This window comes from Camelus bactrianus, chromosome 21 (genome assembly GCF_048773025.1).
Source record: "Camelus bactrianus isolate YW-2024 breed Bactrian camel chromosome 21, ASM4877302v1, whole genome shotgun sequence".
NCBI classification, from domain to species: Eukaryota; Metazoa; Chordata; class Mammalia; order Artiodactyla; family Camelidae; genus Camelus; species Camelus bactrianus.
The window spans coordinates 22,687,837-22,707,989 of record NC_133559.1 but is presented as its reverse complement, the minus strand read 5'-3'; the positions used below and the strand labels follow the sequence as shown (position 1 = coordinate 22,707,989).

General features: G+C 33.7%; 1 protein-coding gene across 4 annotated transcripts in view; it reads left to right on the top strand.

The window, feature by feature from the left end:
* COP1 (COP1 E3 ubiquitin ligase) overlaps positions 1–20,153 on the top strand; it is a 165,225-nt gene that overhangs the window by 94,765 nt on the left and 50,307 nt on the right. For all 4 annotated transcript variants that reach the window (XM_074349831.1, XM_074349829.1, XM_074349830.1 and 1 more), the window contains 4 exons: positions 3,506–3,649; positions 5,991–6,099; positions 6,477–6,558; positions 16,191–16,307. In XM_074349831.1, the coding sequence (XP_074205932.1) occupies positions 3,506–3,649; positions 5,991–6,099; positions 6,477–6,558; positions 16,191–16,307 (452 nt within the window). The remainder of the gene's footprint in view (positions 1–3,505; positions 3,650–5,990; positions 6,100–6,476; positions 6,559–16,190; positions 16,308–20,153) is intronic.

Below are 20,153 nucleotides of genomic sequence, written 5' to 3'. Positions count from 1 at the left end.
GCTTAAGACAGTGCTTGACACATAGTGAGTGTTGTGTTATGGAACATTTCACTGTTATTGTTTGGGGAGAAAGTCAGTTAAATAACATCAATTCTTATTTACTTTACCTGTGTTTGTATTCTTTAAAGATCTGCCTTTTTCTTTTCATTAAAATGGCCAATTTCTGAATCTTTTTTTGTTTCCTTGAAATTATGGTAGTGTCTGTCTCTTGGGGCACACTAACGTGGTAATGCATTAGACCATTAACAACTGTGTTCACTTTACATTTTCTTTTGATAAATTGGATTCTAGTATGGAGGGGTACTAATTCGCCTTGTCTGCTAATACATGTTTTATAATTATAAATAATATGACAGACAGCGGGAACACCGACAAAGTTCCCTTCTTGAGATATTGACGTCTTTACATTGCTTTGTGCTTCACTCTACTAGATGTATGCATTAATCAGGTGTCTCGTGTGATCTGTTGCCTTAATGCTTATTCACTTGACTGATGGCCCTTTTGACAAAGAATACAGCCAGTTCCTGAAGCTGAATTATGTTTTACAACTGTTTAAATAAATCACCTTTTTAAAACAGTTGAAACATTCTAAGTGTGAAAGAAAAATGCTGTTTATTTTCATGTGTAAGTAAGTCCCCATTTATATTATTTCTTTAAAAAAAGTTTATTTTTTAAATTTAAAAAGTTGTATGAAACTGAATTGTTGCAGTTAACTTGTATAAACCACTTGTTTTATTACTGGTGATAGTGGATAGCAGAAATGAATTTTGTGTATCAAGCAGGACTTATAGTTCTTTTTTGAATTTATTTGCACAAGCGCCTTTTCAGCCTAACTCGTCACTGTTTATTATTTTTGTTTGTGTCATCAGATTTCATAATTAGGGCAGCTGAAATACTGTATTGTGAATTAAGAGGCCATCCATTTTGATTAGCTCTGAAAAGCTCTCTGTACCTGGAATGTACATTGTCCTTTTGAGTTTATTCCATGATGTATTTCTAGAGTTTGATTTTATTTGTGTTTGGGAACAGATATGATTAAATTTGTCCAAGATTGGGAACAAATGATTCGGTCTTTGGAAGTACTTAAATTCTTAGTTATATGGAAGGTCTTGCCCTTTTTTTCCCCCCCAATAAAGATAGCTGTTTGTCTTTCTTTCCCTTTCAGCCAACATTTACTAGAAATAATACTATTCTTTACACTTTTTTAAAATCAATATTCCTATTAAAATTTTATTGTTTTTAAACTTCAAAGAACCTCAATATCCCAGAATATTAAAAAAAGGATACCGTGTAGGCTCTTGATATCCTAATATATTAAGAACAAAACATGACCAAAATGTAAGAACACAGTAACAGTAAAGTCAAAACAAAAAGTTAATTTTTTAGTAGAAGAGTTAAGAATGAACTGACATAGCTAAATAATAACCTTTGTTGAAATAAGAGAGCTGTCTTGAATAACAGGGTAACAAGAGAAGAAATAATAGACTTACTTATTTATATTATCAAATCAATTCTTTGACAGCACTTTTATTTATGTGCCAGTTTTCTTCCTGCAGTGTCTTTGGAATTTTAATAAATTACTCTCTAAACTTTTTTATATTAAAAACAAATAGTTGGGAAGTGACATGTTAACTTTTACTGGTACAACATTTGGAATGCTGTTGAGTTATAAGCCATGTATGTTTGTAGGTGGAAGAAAAGTGTTTAGAATAGAATAATGTATGTGGTTCTCCCTTGAAGCCTTTAGCAGTACCAAATTTCCTAAGGGTAAGATTTCAGTTCTGATAACTCTGTCTTTTGCCAGACATAGTAATAGACATAGTAATATTTCTCCTTCAGTGGCATAAGGCTGTGGGTATAAATTGAGTTAGGATAGATGAGTAGTTGCCATCAATACAGTTAATGCTGCTTTAGAGTCCGCAGGACAGATAACAGTAGCTCAGACAGCAGTTCAGTTGAGATTATTGTACAAATAAATCTATTGCAGTGCTACATAGTTGTATTGGAGGGCGCATTGGCTGAATTGTGCAATAGTCAATGACATTTAATGAAATTCCTTTAAAATTTTTATAAAATTAAGGAAGGATTTAAAGCTATCATGAAAAATGAGCATCTCGATGTGTGTTTTAATGGGAAATATTCTTAATGTGTACTTTTCTTTATTCATTATCATCAGCTTAGCAGAGCTTCTTACTATATTATTAACTAACTGATTATTAATTTTTTGGTAAAAGGTTATCACAGGTAATCTATAAAGAAAAGTACGTCATGTAGATGTTTGTGTGCGTTTAATGAATGCTTGAAATATGCAGAATACTAGCGTATCGTTTTAGACATTTACAAGATGGCTGACTTTGGGCTAGTTACTACAGTTCTAGGCCTCTGTTTTCTCATGTGTAAAATGTGGATGAATTAATACCTATCTCATTGAGTTATTATGAGAATTAAATGAGTTAATATGCACAGTGGGCATAGTGAGTGGTCAGGGAGTTATCCATAATTATTATGTAATTAGTTGAAGATCAGTGAGAACTCATGTATTGTCTAGCCTTTTAACTAAGTTCTAGAAAGGACGCTTACCTCACTGAGAAATAATGTATGTGATGATTCACTTTACTTTTAATTCCATTAGATCACTTAGTATTCTTGCTGATTATATAACACCTTTATTGAGACTCCCAAGTTAAGATCTGTAAAGGGGAATAGTCTTGTGCTCTGCTAAGTAGCTTTTTCTGGAACTTGTATAAAAAGTCAGTAAGAGAGGGGTGAATTCCCTAAGTAACTCTAAAGGAAGAGAGATGTTTAGCTTTTTCCTTGTTTGTTGGTGGTTTAAGGAATCTGTATTGGGGGTTAATAAGTCAGAGAGCATATTTGATTGGGAGATTAGAGATGGACTTGGGGAAATGTAATGATAATTTAAGATTCCATTTTTATTGTGTATTTTACCCTTTTGTCATCACTCCTTCCTTAATTGCTTCAGTAATTCAGCTTGTATACTGACTAATTAAAATGGCATGAAATATTGTGAAATTCTGTCATCCCCACCAAATGGTAAGAAGGGAAATAGCTAGAATTTATGAGAAGATTGATTGACAATTCTCTTTTGATGTATTTTTACTATACCAAACCACTAAATCTTTCCTCACTACTTAAACAGTATAACTCTGTTAGCTTTGACAGTTGGGTATGTTGTAATATGGTTATTAAAACTGAATTGAAAACTTGTCAAGTTTCCAGGAACAAAAGAACCACCCTAAGCAGAATTGTGTAGCTGTACACAGTTGGCCCCCACTTGTCATTTTACATGTCTTGATAATGACTTCATCTGGACATAGGGCCTAGTACAATTTGAGGGCATTTCAAGCAGATCTCTTATCCTTGTAGACAGGATCACTTTAGAAGTAGGGGGAAAAAAAATTCTGAAATGTTGTCATTGTAAACATCACAAGGATAGGTAAGTGGTGCTACTGACTGCTTACAAGTATGTGTGTATTTTTTCCCTTAGTATTGAATTTGACCGGGATTGTGACTATTTTGCAATTGCTGGGGTTACAAAGAAGATTAAAGTCTATGAATATGACACAGTCATTCAGGATGCGGTGGATATTCATTACCCTGAAAATGAAATGACCTGCAATTCCAAAATCAGGTATTTACATTATTTTCTTGACATAACACAGTGTGTATATAATAATTAGTATCTGTAATTAGTATGAGTTTGTTATTTTACCTTTTCATGAGACTCTTACTCATTCATGGTGAACACTATAATTATATACGGAAGATACATCAGAATATCTTTTTTATAAATACTGGTTGCTTTCCTCTCTGGGGGTTAGTAGTTACTGTTTTTCTATTTGCCAAATGAAAATCCTTTCTTTCCCTTAATCAAGTAAAGGTCTTTATTGTGAATGGCCTTTCACTGGGTATTGGATAAAGGATTCCGGCAGCCCAATAAGTAGGGTCTCAAAGTCAGGAATTTTTCCTCTAGCATGCACACATCTTTAAATATAGTTGTTTAGAGTTTTAAGAATTCTTTTCACAAGAACATTCTGCTTCTTTCCATGAAGGCATAGCATTTGCTTCATGTATTTGAGGGTAAAGTTAATAATGGGTGCTTTTTAAACCTGGAATACTGTTTAAAATGCAGGAACTGGACCCTACTTATGATCTGTCCCCCAAAATCTTAGAGGAATCCTAGAATCTGCATATTTGAAACAGTCTTCCTAAGCTAGTCTCATAGCACTGACTTAAAAGGGAGTAATGTAAGGAAATCACTTAATAATAAATTTATTCAGAACTTTGAACATTTTCCAGTCATCCCTGTACCATTTTTATCTGGATGAATGACACATATAGTATGTGAGTATAGATGGTTATTTTAATAATGTTAATAATATAGCAAGTATTACAGTCTTTTTATAATTTATTTGTTATAGCTTTCCTTTTTGTTTCCTAATTTACTCATTAAAATGATAGACTGATAATGCTCATTTGTCAGTGGTGCTCACCATCATGAGTCTGTTACAGTTATTTTGTCCTAAGTGGAAAGAATACAACATGATTAAGTCATCATTTTGTTGAATTCTTACGTATAGGCATTATCCTAAGTGCTTTGTCTTAAGCAAACAGTTAATGCCCCATTTTATACACAAGGAAGCCGAAGCACAGAAAGGTTCATTAACTTGCTTAAGATTGCACAGCTAGTTTGTAGATGAGTCTGGATTCAAGCAGAAGTAGTTTGGTTCCAGCATCTGTACTCCTAACCTTTTCATACTACAAATAGAGGCCATAATGGTAATACCTATTTCATAGGATTGTACTTTAAGTAAATCCATGTAATACATTCAGTACAATACTTGGCCCATATCAAGAATTTGTAATAAATGTTACTGTAATGAAAATACGGGCTAGAGGGGTTACTTTTTCTGTCTTGACATATGTGAAAATAAGACAATACTTTACGGAACCTTGGAGTAAAGGGAGTAAACCGTTCAAGGCTGAAAACTGTGGGTTTGGGGCTGAAACTACCAATATGTAAGCGTGCCTGAAAGCAGTTTGGAGTACACCAGTTGTGAAAGGGAACTAAATTACCCAAGGCCACAGCTAGTACGTGGCAGATCTGGAGTTTAAGCTCAAGTCTATCTAAAAATCCACAGCTCTTAACTGTTTCATATAATTTCTCCCAGAAATTGCAATAAGTATATTTACATGTACAGATGAATTCTTCCAATCGCTAAAACTTATCCTTGACTGCAGCTAGTAGAGAGCAAAAAGACTTTATTGTGTTCAAATGCTTGGACGTCATGTAGGTTAATTGCTTTGCATTCTAAGTGACTTCTTCCTTCATGTACGTTAGCTTTACTGTATGCATGATGAGCATATGTGTCTAGCCAAAAACATGCATTTTTAGATGTTGCATTCTCAATTTTGGAACATCTGAGGATACCTAAAACCATAAAAGTTAAGAGTTTAATTCTAACAGTTAAATGCTTTTAATTGGAGTTTCAGTCATACACTTATGTTATGATTTGTATATAAACACAGAAACCCAATTCAAACTAATTTATTGGTTTATATGATTCGGCACAGCTGGATCCAGGGGCCTGAACAGTCTGGTTAGATCTCTGTCATTCTGTCCTGGAGTGCTTTGTGCCCCCTTGGCCTCTGTTATCTTCATTTATTGGCATGCTCTCCTCACACGTTAGAGATGGCCAGCAGCAGCTTTAGGCTCATCATATCCATCTTGCAGCTCCTGATGAGAGTGAAAAATGGTTAAGGGTCGTGACTTGGTAGTTTCAATAGAAAAATCTGGGAATCATTTGATATCTTTCTTCCCGGGTGTGTTGTGAGCAGGATGATGATTGTGAACTCATGTAGACCACTTTAAAAGGGTTCTAGGCTTTCTGGACACATCAGAGTGCTTTTTGTGCCTGTTGTTATTTATTTCTATGTAAAGTGAGGCTTAACTATATATTCCTTTCTTTCAGCTGTATCAGTTGGAGTAGTTACCATAAGAACTTGTTAGCCAGCAGTGATTATGAAGGCACGGTCATTCTGTGGGATGGATTCACAGGACAGAGGTCAAAGGTCTATCAGGTAAATAAGGATACTAGTTACTTGGTTAAAGAATCACATCTTTTACCTTCTTAATAATTGTAGAGCTTCATGTGCTTTATAATTACAAATTTAAAGTCACTGTTTAGGATTTTTGTAGACCTGTGGAATGCTTTTCTGAAGCATCTCTTTAGACTGTTTGCATTTGTAGAATGTATCAAGTGAATTTCCAAAAGCAGTAATTTTAGTAAATGTTTGTATAAAAACTTTAGGAGCTGCTTTGCATCTCATTTGATTTCCGAGCCAGTTCTTTCTCCCTCTCATAGCAGTAAATTTGTGTCATTTGTTTGTTTGTTTTTTGCTTTATTTATTTTAAGATCTATAGTCTGTCTGAGACTTTGTCTTCCTTCTACATCCAGGAGCATGAGAAGAGGTGTTGGAGTGTTGACTTTAATTTAATGGATCCTAAACTCTTGGCTTCGGGTTCTGATGATGCAAAAGGTATTTGAATTCCATCCCCCAGCTTAATTCCTTTTACTGGCAGAGCTGCAGATACTTACTGAAACCCATAGCAATCCTTTGTGGTTACTGATTATTCTAAAAATAATCTAATAAGCACAAAAATCTATTTCTCTTTTGGAGTGAGTGAAAAATGAATATACTGCATCTTCATTATAATAATGTGTTCTGGATTCATGCCACTTGGTGACATTTTTATAACCGGTTCCTTTATATATACCATCGAATGAATTTTTGTTGAAATATTTAGACATTTCTATACTTTGAATTATATTAAATTTCCTGTGTGTATTAAAATCTTTTAGTGAAGTTTGTCACGTCACGTTTAAGGCAAAAATTCTGCATCTCTTTCTGCCAATTTAATTGACCTCTCTTCTATTTTTCCTTGTAGATCCATCTTTACTATTCATTCTTTTCTGTTTTCCTTATTGTCTTGCTTTAGCCTGGTTCTTCTCATCATTAGATTTATAAAGCCCTGTTAGAAGATTTTTTTTATGTTTCGAGTTAGTAGCCTTAATTTCTTTGCCCTTCCCTTCTTTTCCTTCACGTAACTTGCAGACTGGTGACGGATAAGCAAGGTTAGCTCTAACGTTGAAAACTTCATTTCACAATGATAGAGCTATTCTGTTCTATAAAAGTCAAGTGGCATGACTAGACAACGCCCCAAAAAGTTTTGGATTAACAAGTAGCAAGTTGTTTACCCACAGTGTATGTAGATTGGAATACCTTCCTTCTTGATTGCTTTAAGAAGTTATCTTTGAATTTCTAAATTATTTAGAGTATTGTGTTACAATTGATATTTTTATGTTTGAGAACAGTTTCACTAACGTTAAACATCCTTTTTATAATAACACAGTGAGAAGAGTCTTTATGAGAGTACTTGTGTTTTTGTAATGAAGACTGACATTTGTTCAAAGGTGGTAACTGGTCAGAATCTTCATCAGGAAAATGGAAGCAATTTAAATAGGAAGAGCAATTTAAGTAGGAAGAGATTTTTGGAAAATTTTTCATTAATTTTAAGTTGTATTAAAATACACATACAGTTAACCGTTTTAACCATTTTTAAGTGTACTTACTGTTCAGTGGCACTAACTACATTGCCATTTTTTTGCAACCTTCACTACTGTCAACGTATAGAACTTTTTTCATATTGCAAAACTGAAAGTTTGTTTCTGTTTTACTGAAACAGTAACTCCCATTCCCCCTTCACCAGCCTCTGGCATTCACCTTTCTACTTTGTCTCTATGAAATTGACCTAGTACTCTTAAGTGTCACATTAGAATATTTGTCCTTTTGTAACAGATTTATTTTACTTAGCATAATGTTTTCAAAGTTCATCCATGCTGTAGCTTGGGTTAGAATTTCCTTCTTTTATAAGACTGAAAAATAATCTTTTCTATGAATATACCACATTTTGTTTCATTCGTTGATGGACAGACACTTGGATTGCTTTCACTTTTAGGCTGCTGTGAATAATGCTGCTATGAACATGAATGACAAAATATTTCTTTAATTTTTTTTTTAATTTTGTAGGGCATTTGGACTTTTATCTATCTATCTATCTATCTATCTATCTATCTATCTATCTATCTATCTATTTATTTATTTATTTATTTATTTATTTATTTATTTATCTGGTGGGGGAGGTGGTTCGATTTATTTATTTACTTTCTGAGGAGGTACTGGGGATTGATCCTAGGACCTTGTGCCTGCTAAGCATGCACTTTACCACTTGAGCTATATCCTCCCCCCCAAAATATTTCTTTATATCCCTGCTTTAAGTTCTTCTAGTTATATAGTCAGAAATAGAATTGCTGGATCGTATGATACTTACATATTTAATTTTTTAAGGAACTTCCATTCTGTTTCCCACAATGGCTGCACCATTTTATATTCCCACCAATAATGCCCAACTGTCCTGATTTTTCTACATCCTTGCCAACACCTGTTCTTTTCCCTTTTAAACAATAGTGATCTTAAGTGGTATCTTATTATGGCTTGGCTTTGCATTTCCCCAGTGATAGTAATGCTGAACATCTTTCCATATGCTTATTGGCCATTTGTATATCTTCTCTGGAGAAATGTTTAATCAAGTCCTATGCCCATTTTTCAATTAGGTGTTTGGGTTTTTTTGTTGTTGTTGTTATTGAGCTGTAGGAGTTCTTAATGTATTATGAATGTTAATTCTTTATCAGATATGTGATTTGTTGATAGTGTGCTTTGATGCACATAATTTTTTCATATTGACGATGTCCAGTTTGCCTGTTTTTCTTTCTTTTGTTGTCTGTGCCTTTCATGTCATATTCAAGAAGTCATTGTCAAATTCAATGAAATTCAAGTAAGTTCAATGAAAATTCAAATAAATTCAGTGATACTCAGTGTAAATTCAAGTTTTTGCTCTATGTTTTCTTCTAACAGTTTTGTTGTTTTAGCTGTTACATTTATGTCTCTGATCCATTTTGAGTGAACTTTTGTATGTGGTGTAAGGTAAAGGTCTGACTTTAGTCTTTTACACGTGGATATCCAGTTTTTCCAGCACTGCTCGTTGCAAGATTGTCCTTTCCCCATTGGAAGGTCTTGACACCCCTGTTGAAAACCATTTGTTCATATCTGTGAGGGTTTATTTTTGGACTCTGTTCTCTCCCATGTGTCTGTATCTTTGTCTTTATGCCGCTACCACACTGCTTTGTTTACTGTAGCTTTGTTTAGAAATCTGAAAGTGAGTCCTCCATTTTTTTCTTTCTTTCTCCGCCCCCCCCCCCCCCCCCCGATTGTTTTGCTGTTTTAGGTCTGTTAAGAGTCTATATGAATTTTAGGATGGATTTTATTCTATTTTTGCAAAAATCTTCATTGAGATTTTTGTTAGGAATTGCATCAAGGCTCATCTATCTAACTGATCTTTTCAAAGAACCAGTAGAGTTTTGTTGACTTTATTGATTTCTGGCGTTAATTTATTGATTTTTGCTCTGATTTTTATTATTTCTTTTCTTCTGCTTAGTCTGGATTTGATTTGCTCTTTTCTCTCTAGTTTCCTAAATTGGAAGCTTAGGTTATTGATTTTGGATCTTTTTTCTTTGCTAATATGTGCATTAATGCTATAAATTTTCCTCTAAGTACTTCATTCTACAAATTTTGTAAAGTCGTATTTCATTTTCATTTAGTTCAAAATATTTTTAAATTTTGCTTGAGGCTTTTAAAATTTGATTTATATTATTTTAAAGTGTGTTGTTTAATCTACAAGTATTTTGGAATTTTCCAGCTTTTTTTTTTTTTTTTTTTTTCGATTTCTAGTTTAATTCCTTTGTGGTCTGAGAGATACATTGTATTATTCCTGTTCTTTTAAATCTGTTAAAGTCTGGTTTATGGCCCAGAATGTGATCTGTCTTGGTGAATGTTCCATGTGAGTTGGAGAAGACTGTGTGCTCTACTCTTACTGGAAAAAGGACTTTCATAGCTAGAGAGGAGAAGTCAGTGCCTGGCTTCAGAACTTTGAAGGACAAGGTTGTTGTGGCTAATGCAGCTGGTAATTTGAATTGGAAGCTGGGGCTCACTTATTTTGAAAATTGTAGGGCCCTTAATAATTAGGCTGAATCTACTCTGCCTGTGCTCTGTAGATGCAACAGCAAAGCCTGGATGACAGCACTTCTGTTTACAACATGGTTTACTGAATATTTTAAGGCCACTATTGAGACCTACTGTTCAGAAAAAAAGATTCTTTTCAAAATAGTACTGCTCATTGACAGTGCACGGGGTCATCCATGACCTCTGATAGAGATGGACAATTAAATGGATGTTTTTTTCATGCCTGCGGATACAACATCCATTCTACAGCCTGTGGCTTAAGGAGTAATTTCAACTTTCAAGTCTTATTATTTAAGAAATAACATTTTGCAATGCTACAGCTGCCATAGATATATGACTCCTGATGAATCTAGGCAAAGTCAATTGAAAACCTCTGGAAAGGACTCACTGTTCTAGATGCAGTGAACAACATTCATTATTCATGGGAAGAGGTCAAAATATCAACATTAACAGGAGTTTGGGAGAAGATGATTTCACCCTTCACGGATGATTTTGAGGGGTTCAAGACTTCAGTGGAGGAAGGAAGTAACTGCCGGGTGTGGTAGAAATAGCAAAAGAACTGGGATTAGAAGTGGAGCCTAAAGATGTGGCTGAATTGCTGCAATCTCATGATAAAATTTGAGCAGTTGAGGAGTTACTTCTTATGGATGAGCAAATAAAGTGGTTTCTTAAAATGGAATGTATTCCTGGTGAAGATGGTATGAAGATTGTTGAAATGACAACAAAGGATTTAGAATATAACATAAACTTGGTTGATAAAGTGGCCTGGTTCAAGAGGATTGAATCCAGTTTGGAAAGAAGTTCGACTCTGGGTAAAATGCCATCAAACAGCATTGCATGCTACAGGAAATCGTCCATGAAAGGAAGAGTTAACCGACAGGGCACACTTCATTTTTGTCTTGCTTTAAAAGGTTGCTACAGCTACCCCTGCCTCGGCACCACCATTCTGGTCAGTAAGCAGCCATCAGCACTGAGGCAAAGCAGTCTTCCGGCAAAAGGGCTCTGATGATGGTTACCCTTTTTTAGTAATAAAGTATATTTTAGTTGAAGTATGTAAAATATTTTTTAGATATAATGCTCTTGCACATTTAATAGACTAAAGTATAGTATAATATGACTTTCATGTATATAAAGCACTAGGAAAGCAAAAATTTTGTGTAACTCACTTTATTGCAATATTTGCTTTATTGTGATGTTCTGGAACCTAATGTGCAGTATCTCAAGGTATGCCTGTGTTTAGTGTTAATTAAATATATATATCACTCCTTGACTGGTGATTTTACTTACAAAATATAGCCTTTGTGATAATTTTATAGTCAGAATATTTTAAATTACTTTTGATGTATTTTACATAAGTATATTTAATATCTTATATATTTAGCTTTTGATAAATTTTAGCAGTTATTTATTAATGGAAGTTATTTTTTCATTGCATAATTAAGTCCTGAGTCTTTACAAATGATATTTTTCCTATTCATGCTGTGTATTTTAAAAATAGTTTGTTTCCAATTATATATGCACATATTTGCATGTTAAAGAACTATCAATATGTAGCAAGGTAATCAGAAAAGATTTCATAAGCCATTTTATGAGTTCTTTGGGAGAAATGTATTTTCCCTTTTAAATATATAACCTAAGAATCATTTGCAATAAATAATTTTGCATTTGAAATAAAATAAGCACATTCTTTAAATGCTTTTTTTTTAAACTCTAAATATGAGTTGAAGAATTTAGGCTTTAGGACAGAATAAAATTAGTCTTATACATTCTAAGTTTTCATAGTTTTATAAGTTAATGTAAAAGTGCTAACTTTGAAACCTTGCTAAATTTTAAAAGTTAATTTTAGTTAACTCATATTGAATGAAATGCTTTTACTTCTTTTCATCAGAGGACTAAAAAAGTGAACTGCAGCTTAATAAATAAATAGCATTATGATAGCAGTTATCTTTTTTATAAGATATAACTTTACTAAGTGTAGTATCTCCTGGATCCAAATGAAGTTACAATGCTTATTCTGGCCGTCATCCCAGATGGCTCCCAGTGATCTCTGGTTTCCGATATTCCCACACTTGTTTAGTTTCCCTTCCTCCCCCATTGTGCCAGCCTGCATGATGGGAAGAATACTGCAGAAGGTGTGTGGCTTCTGAAGTTTGGTTATAAAAGACAGCACAGCCTTCATCTTCATCATTCTCTTTCCAGTCACTTTGGTTTGGGAGAAGCCAGGTGTATTGTCATAACCCCAAATGGTGGGGAATTGAATCCTCATGCCAAGAGCCATGTTGAGTGAGCTTTGAAACAGGTCATCCAGCTCAGCTTATCTGTGACCTCTGAGCCTTGACACAGTAAGCCAAAAGCACCCAGCTAAGCTGCTTGGGGTGTCCTGTTTCTCAGAAACTATTTGACGTAGTAAATTTTGTTGTTTGTTTTACATTGCTAAGTTTTGGGGTAGTTTGTTGTACAACAGCAGCTAACTGATATGACCAGGGCTGTTTTCTTTTTGATGAAATTTAAAAGAAAAACTTGCATTTGGTAATCAGCATTGTCAAAATGCACATCTTTGTGTTTAATCTTTTATACTTTTTTATAGACTTACCAAATAGTGTAGCTGTTTACGGTAGTTTCTGGTGAAGTAGCACTTTTCCTTTTCACTCGCTCTGTTTTCTGTAGGATCTAGACAGCAGTTCATAAATGGGTCCAGGAGCATCCTATAGCAGGCATACGCCTACCTGTGCATCCTCACTAAAGATAGGCTTTCTTACTGTGTCAGACTCCTGTGCCTGTTTCCTTTATCTTTTACAATGAATTCTTAAGCTTTGGTCCAAATAGATATGCAGCCCTATCTGAGAAGCTCAGAAACATATAAATCCTGTACATTGAAATTGATACTGACATTATTATAGATGTGCAATGTGTTCTGTTTTTGGAAAAAAAAATTTTGAACATAGAACTTAAACTTAGGGACTCTTTAACCCAAATTTTACAAATTAGTAGATTTTAAACCTCACCTATCCTCTAATGTAGTTGAATTTTTAAAAACTCTATTCTTCAATGGGACTTAAAATTCAGGTCATACTTCAAAAAAAAAACCACAAAAACCTTTTCTTTACCTATTAGCACTTAGTTTTAAGTAATAAAGCACTTAGTTTTAAGTAAAAAGTTTATTTCCTAAATTTGTTTTTATTTTTAGCCTCCTATATTTTGACATGATTTTCCTGAGAGTCATTATTTTGATTTTTTGCTGAATGTCAAAGGAGACTATATATAAATAAGGGCAATGTGTTTTGTTTGATTTAGTTGCCTTATCTATTCACCTTAAGGATACTTACTTTTAAATTCATTTTTACGTTTTCTTACCAAAAGGAGTTTTCACAATAAATGTTGAAACTATCATTTTTGAAGTTAAATAAAATTCTTTCATCCTTTTAAGGAGAAAAATAACAATAAGCATGTTCTTGTTGATTTGCAAGCTGTCTCCTTATTTTGAGAAACATCTCATTTATATTTGTCTTAGACATTTTCTTCTAATACTTTTATTGATTTCTTCTATACTTTCTCCAAAAACTTATATTATTTTACCTTTTGACCTTTGATGATATCATAGGATATTGAGTTGGTTTTAATTGACTTTAATGTTACGTCATCATATTTGTTACATTAGTTTCTTGGATCTGCCATGCAGTGTGCTACTACCTGGCTGACTTCCACAGTAGAAAGTCATTCTCTCGGTACTAGAGGCTAGAAGCCCAGAAGCAAGGTAGTTGGCAGGGCCGTTCTCCCTCTGAAGACTCTAGGGAAGAACCCTAACTTGCCGCCTTCCTAGCTTCTGGTGATTAGTAGTGTCCCTTGGCATTTTTTTTAAACTTGTATCTGCATCCAGTTTCTGCCTCTCTCTACACCTGGCCTTCTTCACTCTCTGCCTTTGTATCCAACTCTCCCTCTTCTTACTAAGGTACCAGTCACTGGATTTAGGGCCCTTGCTAATCCAGTATCACCTCATCTTAACTTGATTACATCTGCAAAGACCTACGTTAACATGCATAGGTACCTAGGGTTAGGACTTCAGCATATCTTTTTTGGGTAACACAGTTAAACCCACAATACATGTTCTGTTTAATAACCAGTAACATAATTTGTTCTTCATGCATTTTCCTTTTCTGTACTTTATATATTCAGCGTATCTTTTAGTATTTTAAACCTTTGAGTTATCCTTATAGCTTAAACAGTTATATTAAATTCTAATATCTTATATATTGAAAATTATAGCTATGGTAAGTTGCCATTATGACATTTTTAAAATGTAAATGATTACTTCATTGAGAAAATCACAGTGAAATAAAAAAAAAAGGCTTCACTTCTAGATTAACTGTTGTTCTGTTAGTTCTGGTTCATTTTTATGCTTACTTATATGTAATAGTCATAAAACACTGATATATAAGCCTTGTTTGTAAAGGTCCTCAGTGATTAGTAGTGAGGTTATGGGAATAGTAGATGCTCCATAAATGTAATGTGGTGGGTTAACTCCTTGCTAGGCTGTTTGAGTTCAGTTCTACCCCTTGATATTCTAGTCTGTACATGCTGTTTGACATGCAGACTTTTACTTACAGCCAGCCATCTCATCTCAGAATTGTGTATCATAATTTCCTGAACAAGTGCATGTTGATTGAAATAGCACATGACTCCTATTGGAAAGTAACTTGAAACAAATCAAATATTGCTATTTAAAACTTTTTTTCATTTTAATAATGAGTATCATTGCTCTCTGGGAAGGCTAATAGATTCATCACGTTGTAAGTAACTTTTTAATGATTAATTTTTATTCAGGGATTTCACATATTAAAAGAAATTTTCTATTCTGATGAATTCTCATTCGTAGAAGATAAATGATCTTTTTTTTATTCACACAGAGAAAGTCTCTATTCTTATGTTACAACATGCATAGAAGTGGTAGTTGTTGGAACCATTTTTACCTTTTTTCACTCCTATTTAAAGATTCCTGTGTTAATAATCCTAAAAAAATTCTAAAATTTTACTATGCCTTCCTCCCTATGTATTGGTTTTCAGCCCACAATATGTATTAGAATCACCCAGAGAGCTTTTTAAAAAACACCAGTACCTGGACCCCATTTGCTCACTGTCCTGCATGAGACATTGGGACCCACTGAATGATGGATAGGAATATTTTTGTTGTTATTGTTAATGTTCATTATTAATTCTAATATTCAACAAAGTTATAACCTATATCTTGAAAGTCTTATTTTATATCTGTATTCTAGTGTACTAATACACTTTTGTTTAAAAATGATATGATGGTTGCTCTGTTATCTTACAAGATAACATCTCACTGCTTTCAGGTATGACCTGCTCTGATCAGTCAGCTTTTTACTCACTAATCATTACAAATCTCAGCATATACCATTGGAATGGACTAAATATCAAATATTAAAACTAAATTTTAGAGTTTAGCTAAACAATTCTGTCATCTATTACTTTAGACATACTAAATCATATAACTAAGTCCTACATGAAATTTTAAAATCATGGATTTCAATTGAAAGATAAAATAAGAACTGCTTCCAGGCACTTTAAAATGACATTTGTGTATATATCATATATATAGTCTGATACATATCATACATGAGAAAGTGTGTGTAAGATTCTCAAAAGTGTAGAGTTGGAAGATAAATTGTGTAGTTGCCTGACTTTATACAGACATACAGTATAAAGTATACAAAAATGAATACATGTGTATCTCCAGATTGCATTTTTTTACCTTTTTGCCTTAATTATGAGATCAAGTTATCTCTCATTATATAATGATTATCCATGTTGTTTTCTAACTTTGAAACTAAGCTCTCTTGGTTTAAATACACTGTTCTATTAGTCATTCATTCAGTTTAATCATTTTTAATCCTAGTAAACCAAAATGCTTAGATTAACATGAAAAGATAGCTGTAGCAATAAGCAAACTTTCTAGGTTATAGAAGCTAATGTATTGTTTATTTCTTCTCATTCTCATTGTCCCTTACTCTCAGTGAAGCTATGGTCTACCAACCTAGACAACTCAGTGGCGAGCATTGAGGCGAAGGCTAACGTGTGCTGTGTTAAATTCAGCCCCTCTTCCAGATACCATTTGGCTTTCGGCTGTGCAGGTAAGAAATTAAAGTAGATTTGTCTTCTTTTGATATTGGTTGAATATCATGACTAGAATAAGAGAACGTTTTAAAACGAGTAACTTCCTCTGTAGGTTTAAACTTTGTTTTCATTATTGCACTATGAATTAGAAGCGTGTTGTATGCCATTATTACTCATTAATTGCTGTGCCTTAATTTCCATATTCTGTCACCCATGTTTAATACATAGCGATGGGTTTGTTGATTATTTTTGTTATTCTTCTAAGTCTGCATGCGTGAACTAATGCTTGTTCACAAACTTAGGTTATAATGATGTTTAAACAATGAAGCTATATTGTACAGACTCAGGAAACTTTTTTTTTAAGTAAAGGAAAACTATTAATTCCTTCAATAATTATTTATTGAGTGCCTACTATGCAAAAAGCACTCATCTAGGGGCAGTGAATAAGACAGATGAAGTCTTGTATCATAGAGTGCATGTTAACATAGTAATACTCAAAAAAATCATAGCAAAGAATTTTTGGTTGTTTTTCTTAACTAGAGACCAAATGTCTGGGTTTGCCTGAAGCAGTCCTAGTGTATACTTGTCTTAACCATCATAATTACTATTAATGCCTTCTTTCATTCTCAAAAGTGTTATGGGTTGAAAGATAAATCATATGGTCACTCTACTCTTAATTCCTTTGCCTTCTATATTTGGTTTCCCACCTTGAATGTTTACTGAAGCAGTAAACATCTGTAATTTAACTTTGCATTGTGAAATCTCTAGATTCTTTCTTAAATTTATAATCTCAGTTTAAAAAAAAAATGTAACCCAGCACCATATCGTGAGCATGGTATTACCTTTTAGAAAGGTAAATTTAAACCTTAATTTTTCATTACATCTTTTCCTTATTTCAACCTACTGTTTCACTTGGATACTGACTTAATTTCATAATTAAATTCCAGGAGGGTATGGACAAACATGTATGTGTGAATAGAATTCTCTTTTCACTAGCAGATAGGGTTTTTTGTTTTTTGTTTTTGTTTTTGTTTTTGTTTTTGTTTTTGTTTTTGTTTTTGTTTTTGTTTTTGTTTTGTTTTTTCCCTCATGTGCTGCTCTTTCCATTAGAACCTGCTAATCCTTCTTTCATTCCTGACTAGTCATTTGTGTCTTCTCTGTTTTTTTCATCTTGCTAAATATTTGTCAGCTTCTTCAAGGTTTCTGGTATGTGCGTGTGTGTGTGTGTGTGTGTGTGTGTGTGTGGTGAAGGTTCTGTGTGTGTGTGTGTGTGGTGAAGGTTCTGTGTCTGTGTGTGTGTGTGTGGTGAAGGTTCTGTGTGTGTGTGTGTGTGTGGTGAAGGTTCTGTGTGTGTGTGTGTGTGTGTGTGGTGAAGGTTCTGTGTGTGTGTGTGTGTGTGTGTGTGTGTGTGTGTGTGGTGAAGGTTCTATGTGTGTGTGTATTTAGTTAATGGGAAGTGCTTCTGGGGCCAGAACACCACATATTCGCACTGTTCTTAATGTTCTTATGCAAACTTACTTCTTGGAAGGGTTGGAGATCTGCAGATTGAATGTCCTGGAATGACTCTTAGGTCACTCTAAGTACAGGCAGGCCAAGAGAGCTGTTCTTTTTTTCTCTTAGCCACTGGAACTGTTGAGATCAAGCTCTGTTGAGATCAAGAACAAGATGCCAGTGTTGTAATCAAGGAAAGAGAAATCTTTCGCTGTAATTGCCACAAAGCTCGATACTAGACACTGAAACAGTACATCAGAGAATCTCTGCATCATTATGATGATACTTGAAACAGAAATATCCAAGGCAAAATGACCACAAAATTCCTACCTTTCAAATTGTACATAAGCACATTCCATTGTGGACTCTAATTCACATCTGGAAGCATAACTGCAAGGGGATCTGGGCAATCATAGTTTTTTACTTTCCTCTCCCATAGACTGTAAAATACTACAAGGTATTGGGAATGGATGCTAAGTGTCATTGGCTCTGTCCAGCACAATGCAGTTTAATAAGAGTTAAGGACTTATTTTTCCTGGCTTTGAAATACATGTTAGTATCAGAGTAAGGTATTAATGAAGCCGATAGTCCTTACTTCATTCCCTGCTTTTAATTGTACCTTTTACTAACTGAAACATGCCTTTAATCATAAGAAAAATCTTTACTACTAGAAAACAATGACTGATATTGAATCATCTTCATTTAGAATTGAAACATTTCTTAGGCTGTAGGCTGTTATCTAAATATTGCTCCTAAAAGTGTAAAGCGTCAGTCTCTTTAACTGTGCCCTTTATTTTACCACTGAGAGCATGATAGAATCATATTCATGAGGGTGCTTATTAAATATCATTTGTGATGATGAATTTGACATTAGAAAATGGGTTATACATTTTTAAACATTGCCTTTGGAATTATGATAAATAGGTAATTAGTATGTGACTTACCCACCAATTACAGATTGACAACCTGTTGCAAGGGCACTGTGGATCCTGCTTGGGTGGTGATGCATTATGCTAATTCTAAGTTTCCTGCCTACCTTCATCTAGATCTTATATTTCCATTTGGTACAATGAATTCATTTCTCTCTCTCTGCTCATATTTCAGTCTTTCACCTTTTACCATGATTCAGAAAGATGGGGTTTTTTGGGAAGGGGCTTGTTTGTTTTACTGGAGCTTATAGCATGAAAAATTTCTTGAGGTGGACTGAACATTTACAAGCACTTCTTTTAAAATATCAAATCCTAAGTCATGGTCCCCTTGAAAATAGTGAACTACAAATTTTAAACTACCTTTTGTAGTTAATACTGACGAAATGGCTTTAAACTTTATTTTAAACCATTTAAAATCTACTCTTGAGCCCTGAGATTATTTGAAGCATGCTTTTGCCAGAAGAGAGAACAGTATTTTTAAGATAAGAGTAAAGGTGTTTATTGTCTTGTTCCTAGATTACTACATGACGTTTTCTTACTGAGTAGCAGAAGATAGGAAAACAATTTATCTTCCCTAAAGCTAGTTTGAGAAAGCATCATAAGACTATGAAATAAATAGAACTAGCAGTCTGTGGTTTTAATAGAATGGTATAGTTGACTGCTTACTAACTTGAAGCATCTTGCAAGTTTTAAAACTGTAACTGGTATAACAGATAGGAAATACAGGTACTCTTAAATTGTACTCTTTAAAGTAATAATAGTCAGCCCCTGCCGAAATTAGCAGTATAAATCAAGAGTAAGATTAATACTGTTCTGATTTAGGAGGGGTATTTATACTAATAACATATTCAATGGGAGGGAATACTGTTTCTAGAACAAACAAGTAGGAATTCTGAAATGTTCTATTTAAACTGTGTTATCAGTAAACATTTTCAGTTTTGCTTACTGTAAACTCTTTGTTACTCTCAGTAAATGAAACAGTTCATACATGTAAACATACACCATTTATTTTCCCATTTTAAATACTTTCTAATTTTTGTGATTTGGCATATGATAATTCTTAGTCTTCAAAAGGAGAAAATAACCTTTTGGTGAGGGGAGTGGTTGATTAATTTATTTTTAAGTATCGACATTTCTTCCCTTACTCTAACACTTTTAGAGTGGTTTCTCATCGCTTAAAGAATAAACATAGATTCTTTTGCTTTCTGTTCTAGACCCTCCATGATTGGCTTCAGTATTCCTTACACTTGATGTATTTTGTTTACTCTTTGAAAATTTTTACTCAGAAGAATTTTTATAAAACATTATCCTTCATAAAGATTTCTTGATTCTCAGTACAGCTGAGGCTATCTTACATACGCACCTTCCACTTTTAAAAATGTATGTAGTTGTTTAAAAATTGTTTATATTTGATTATACAAATAGTACAAGATTACATCTTCA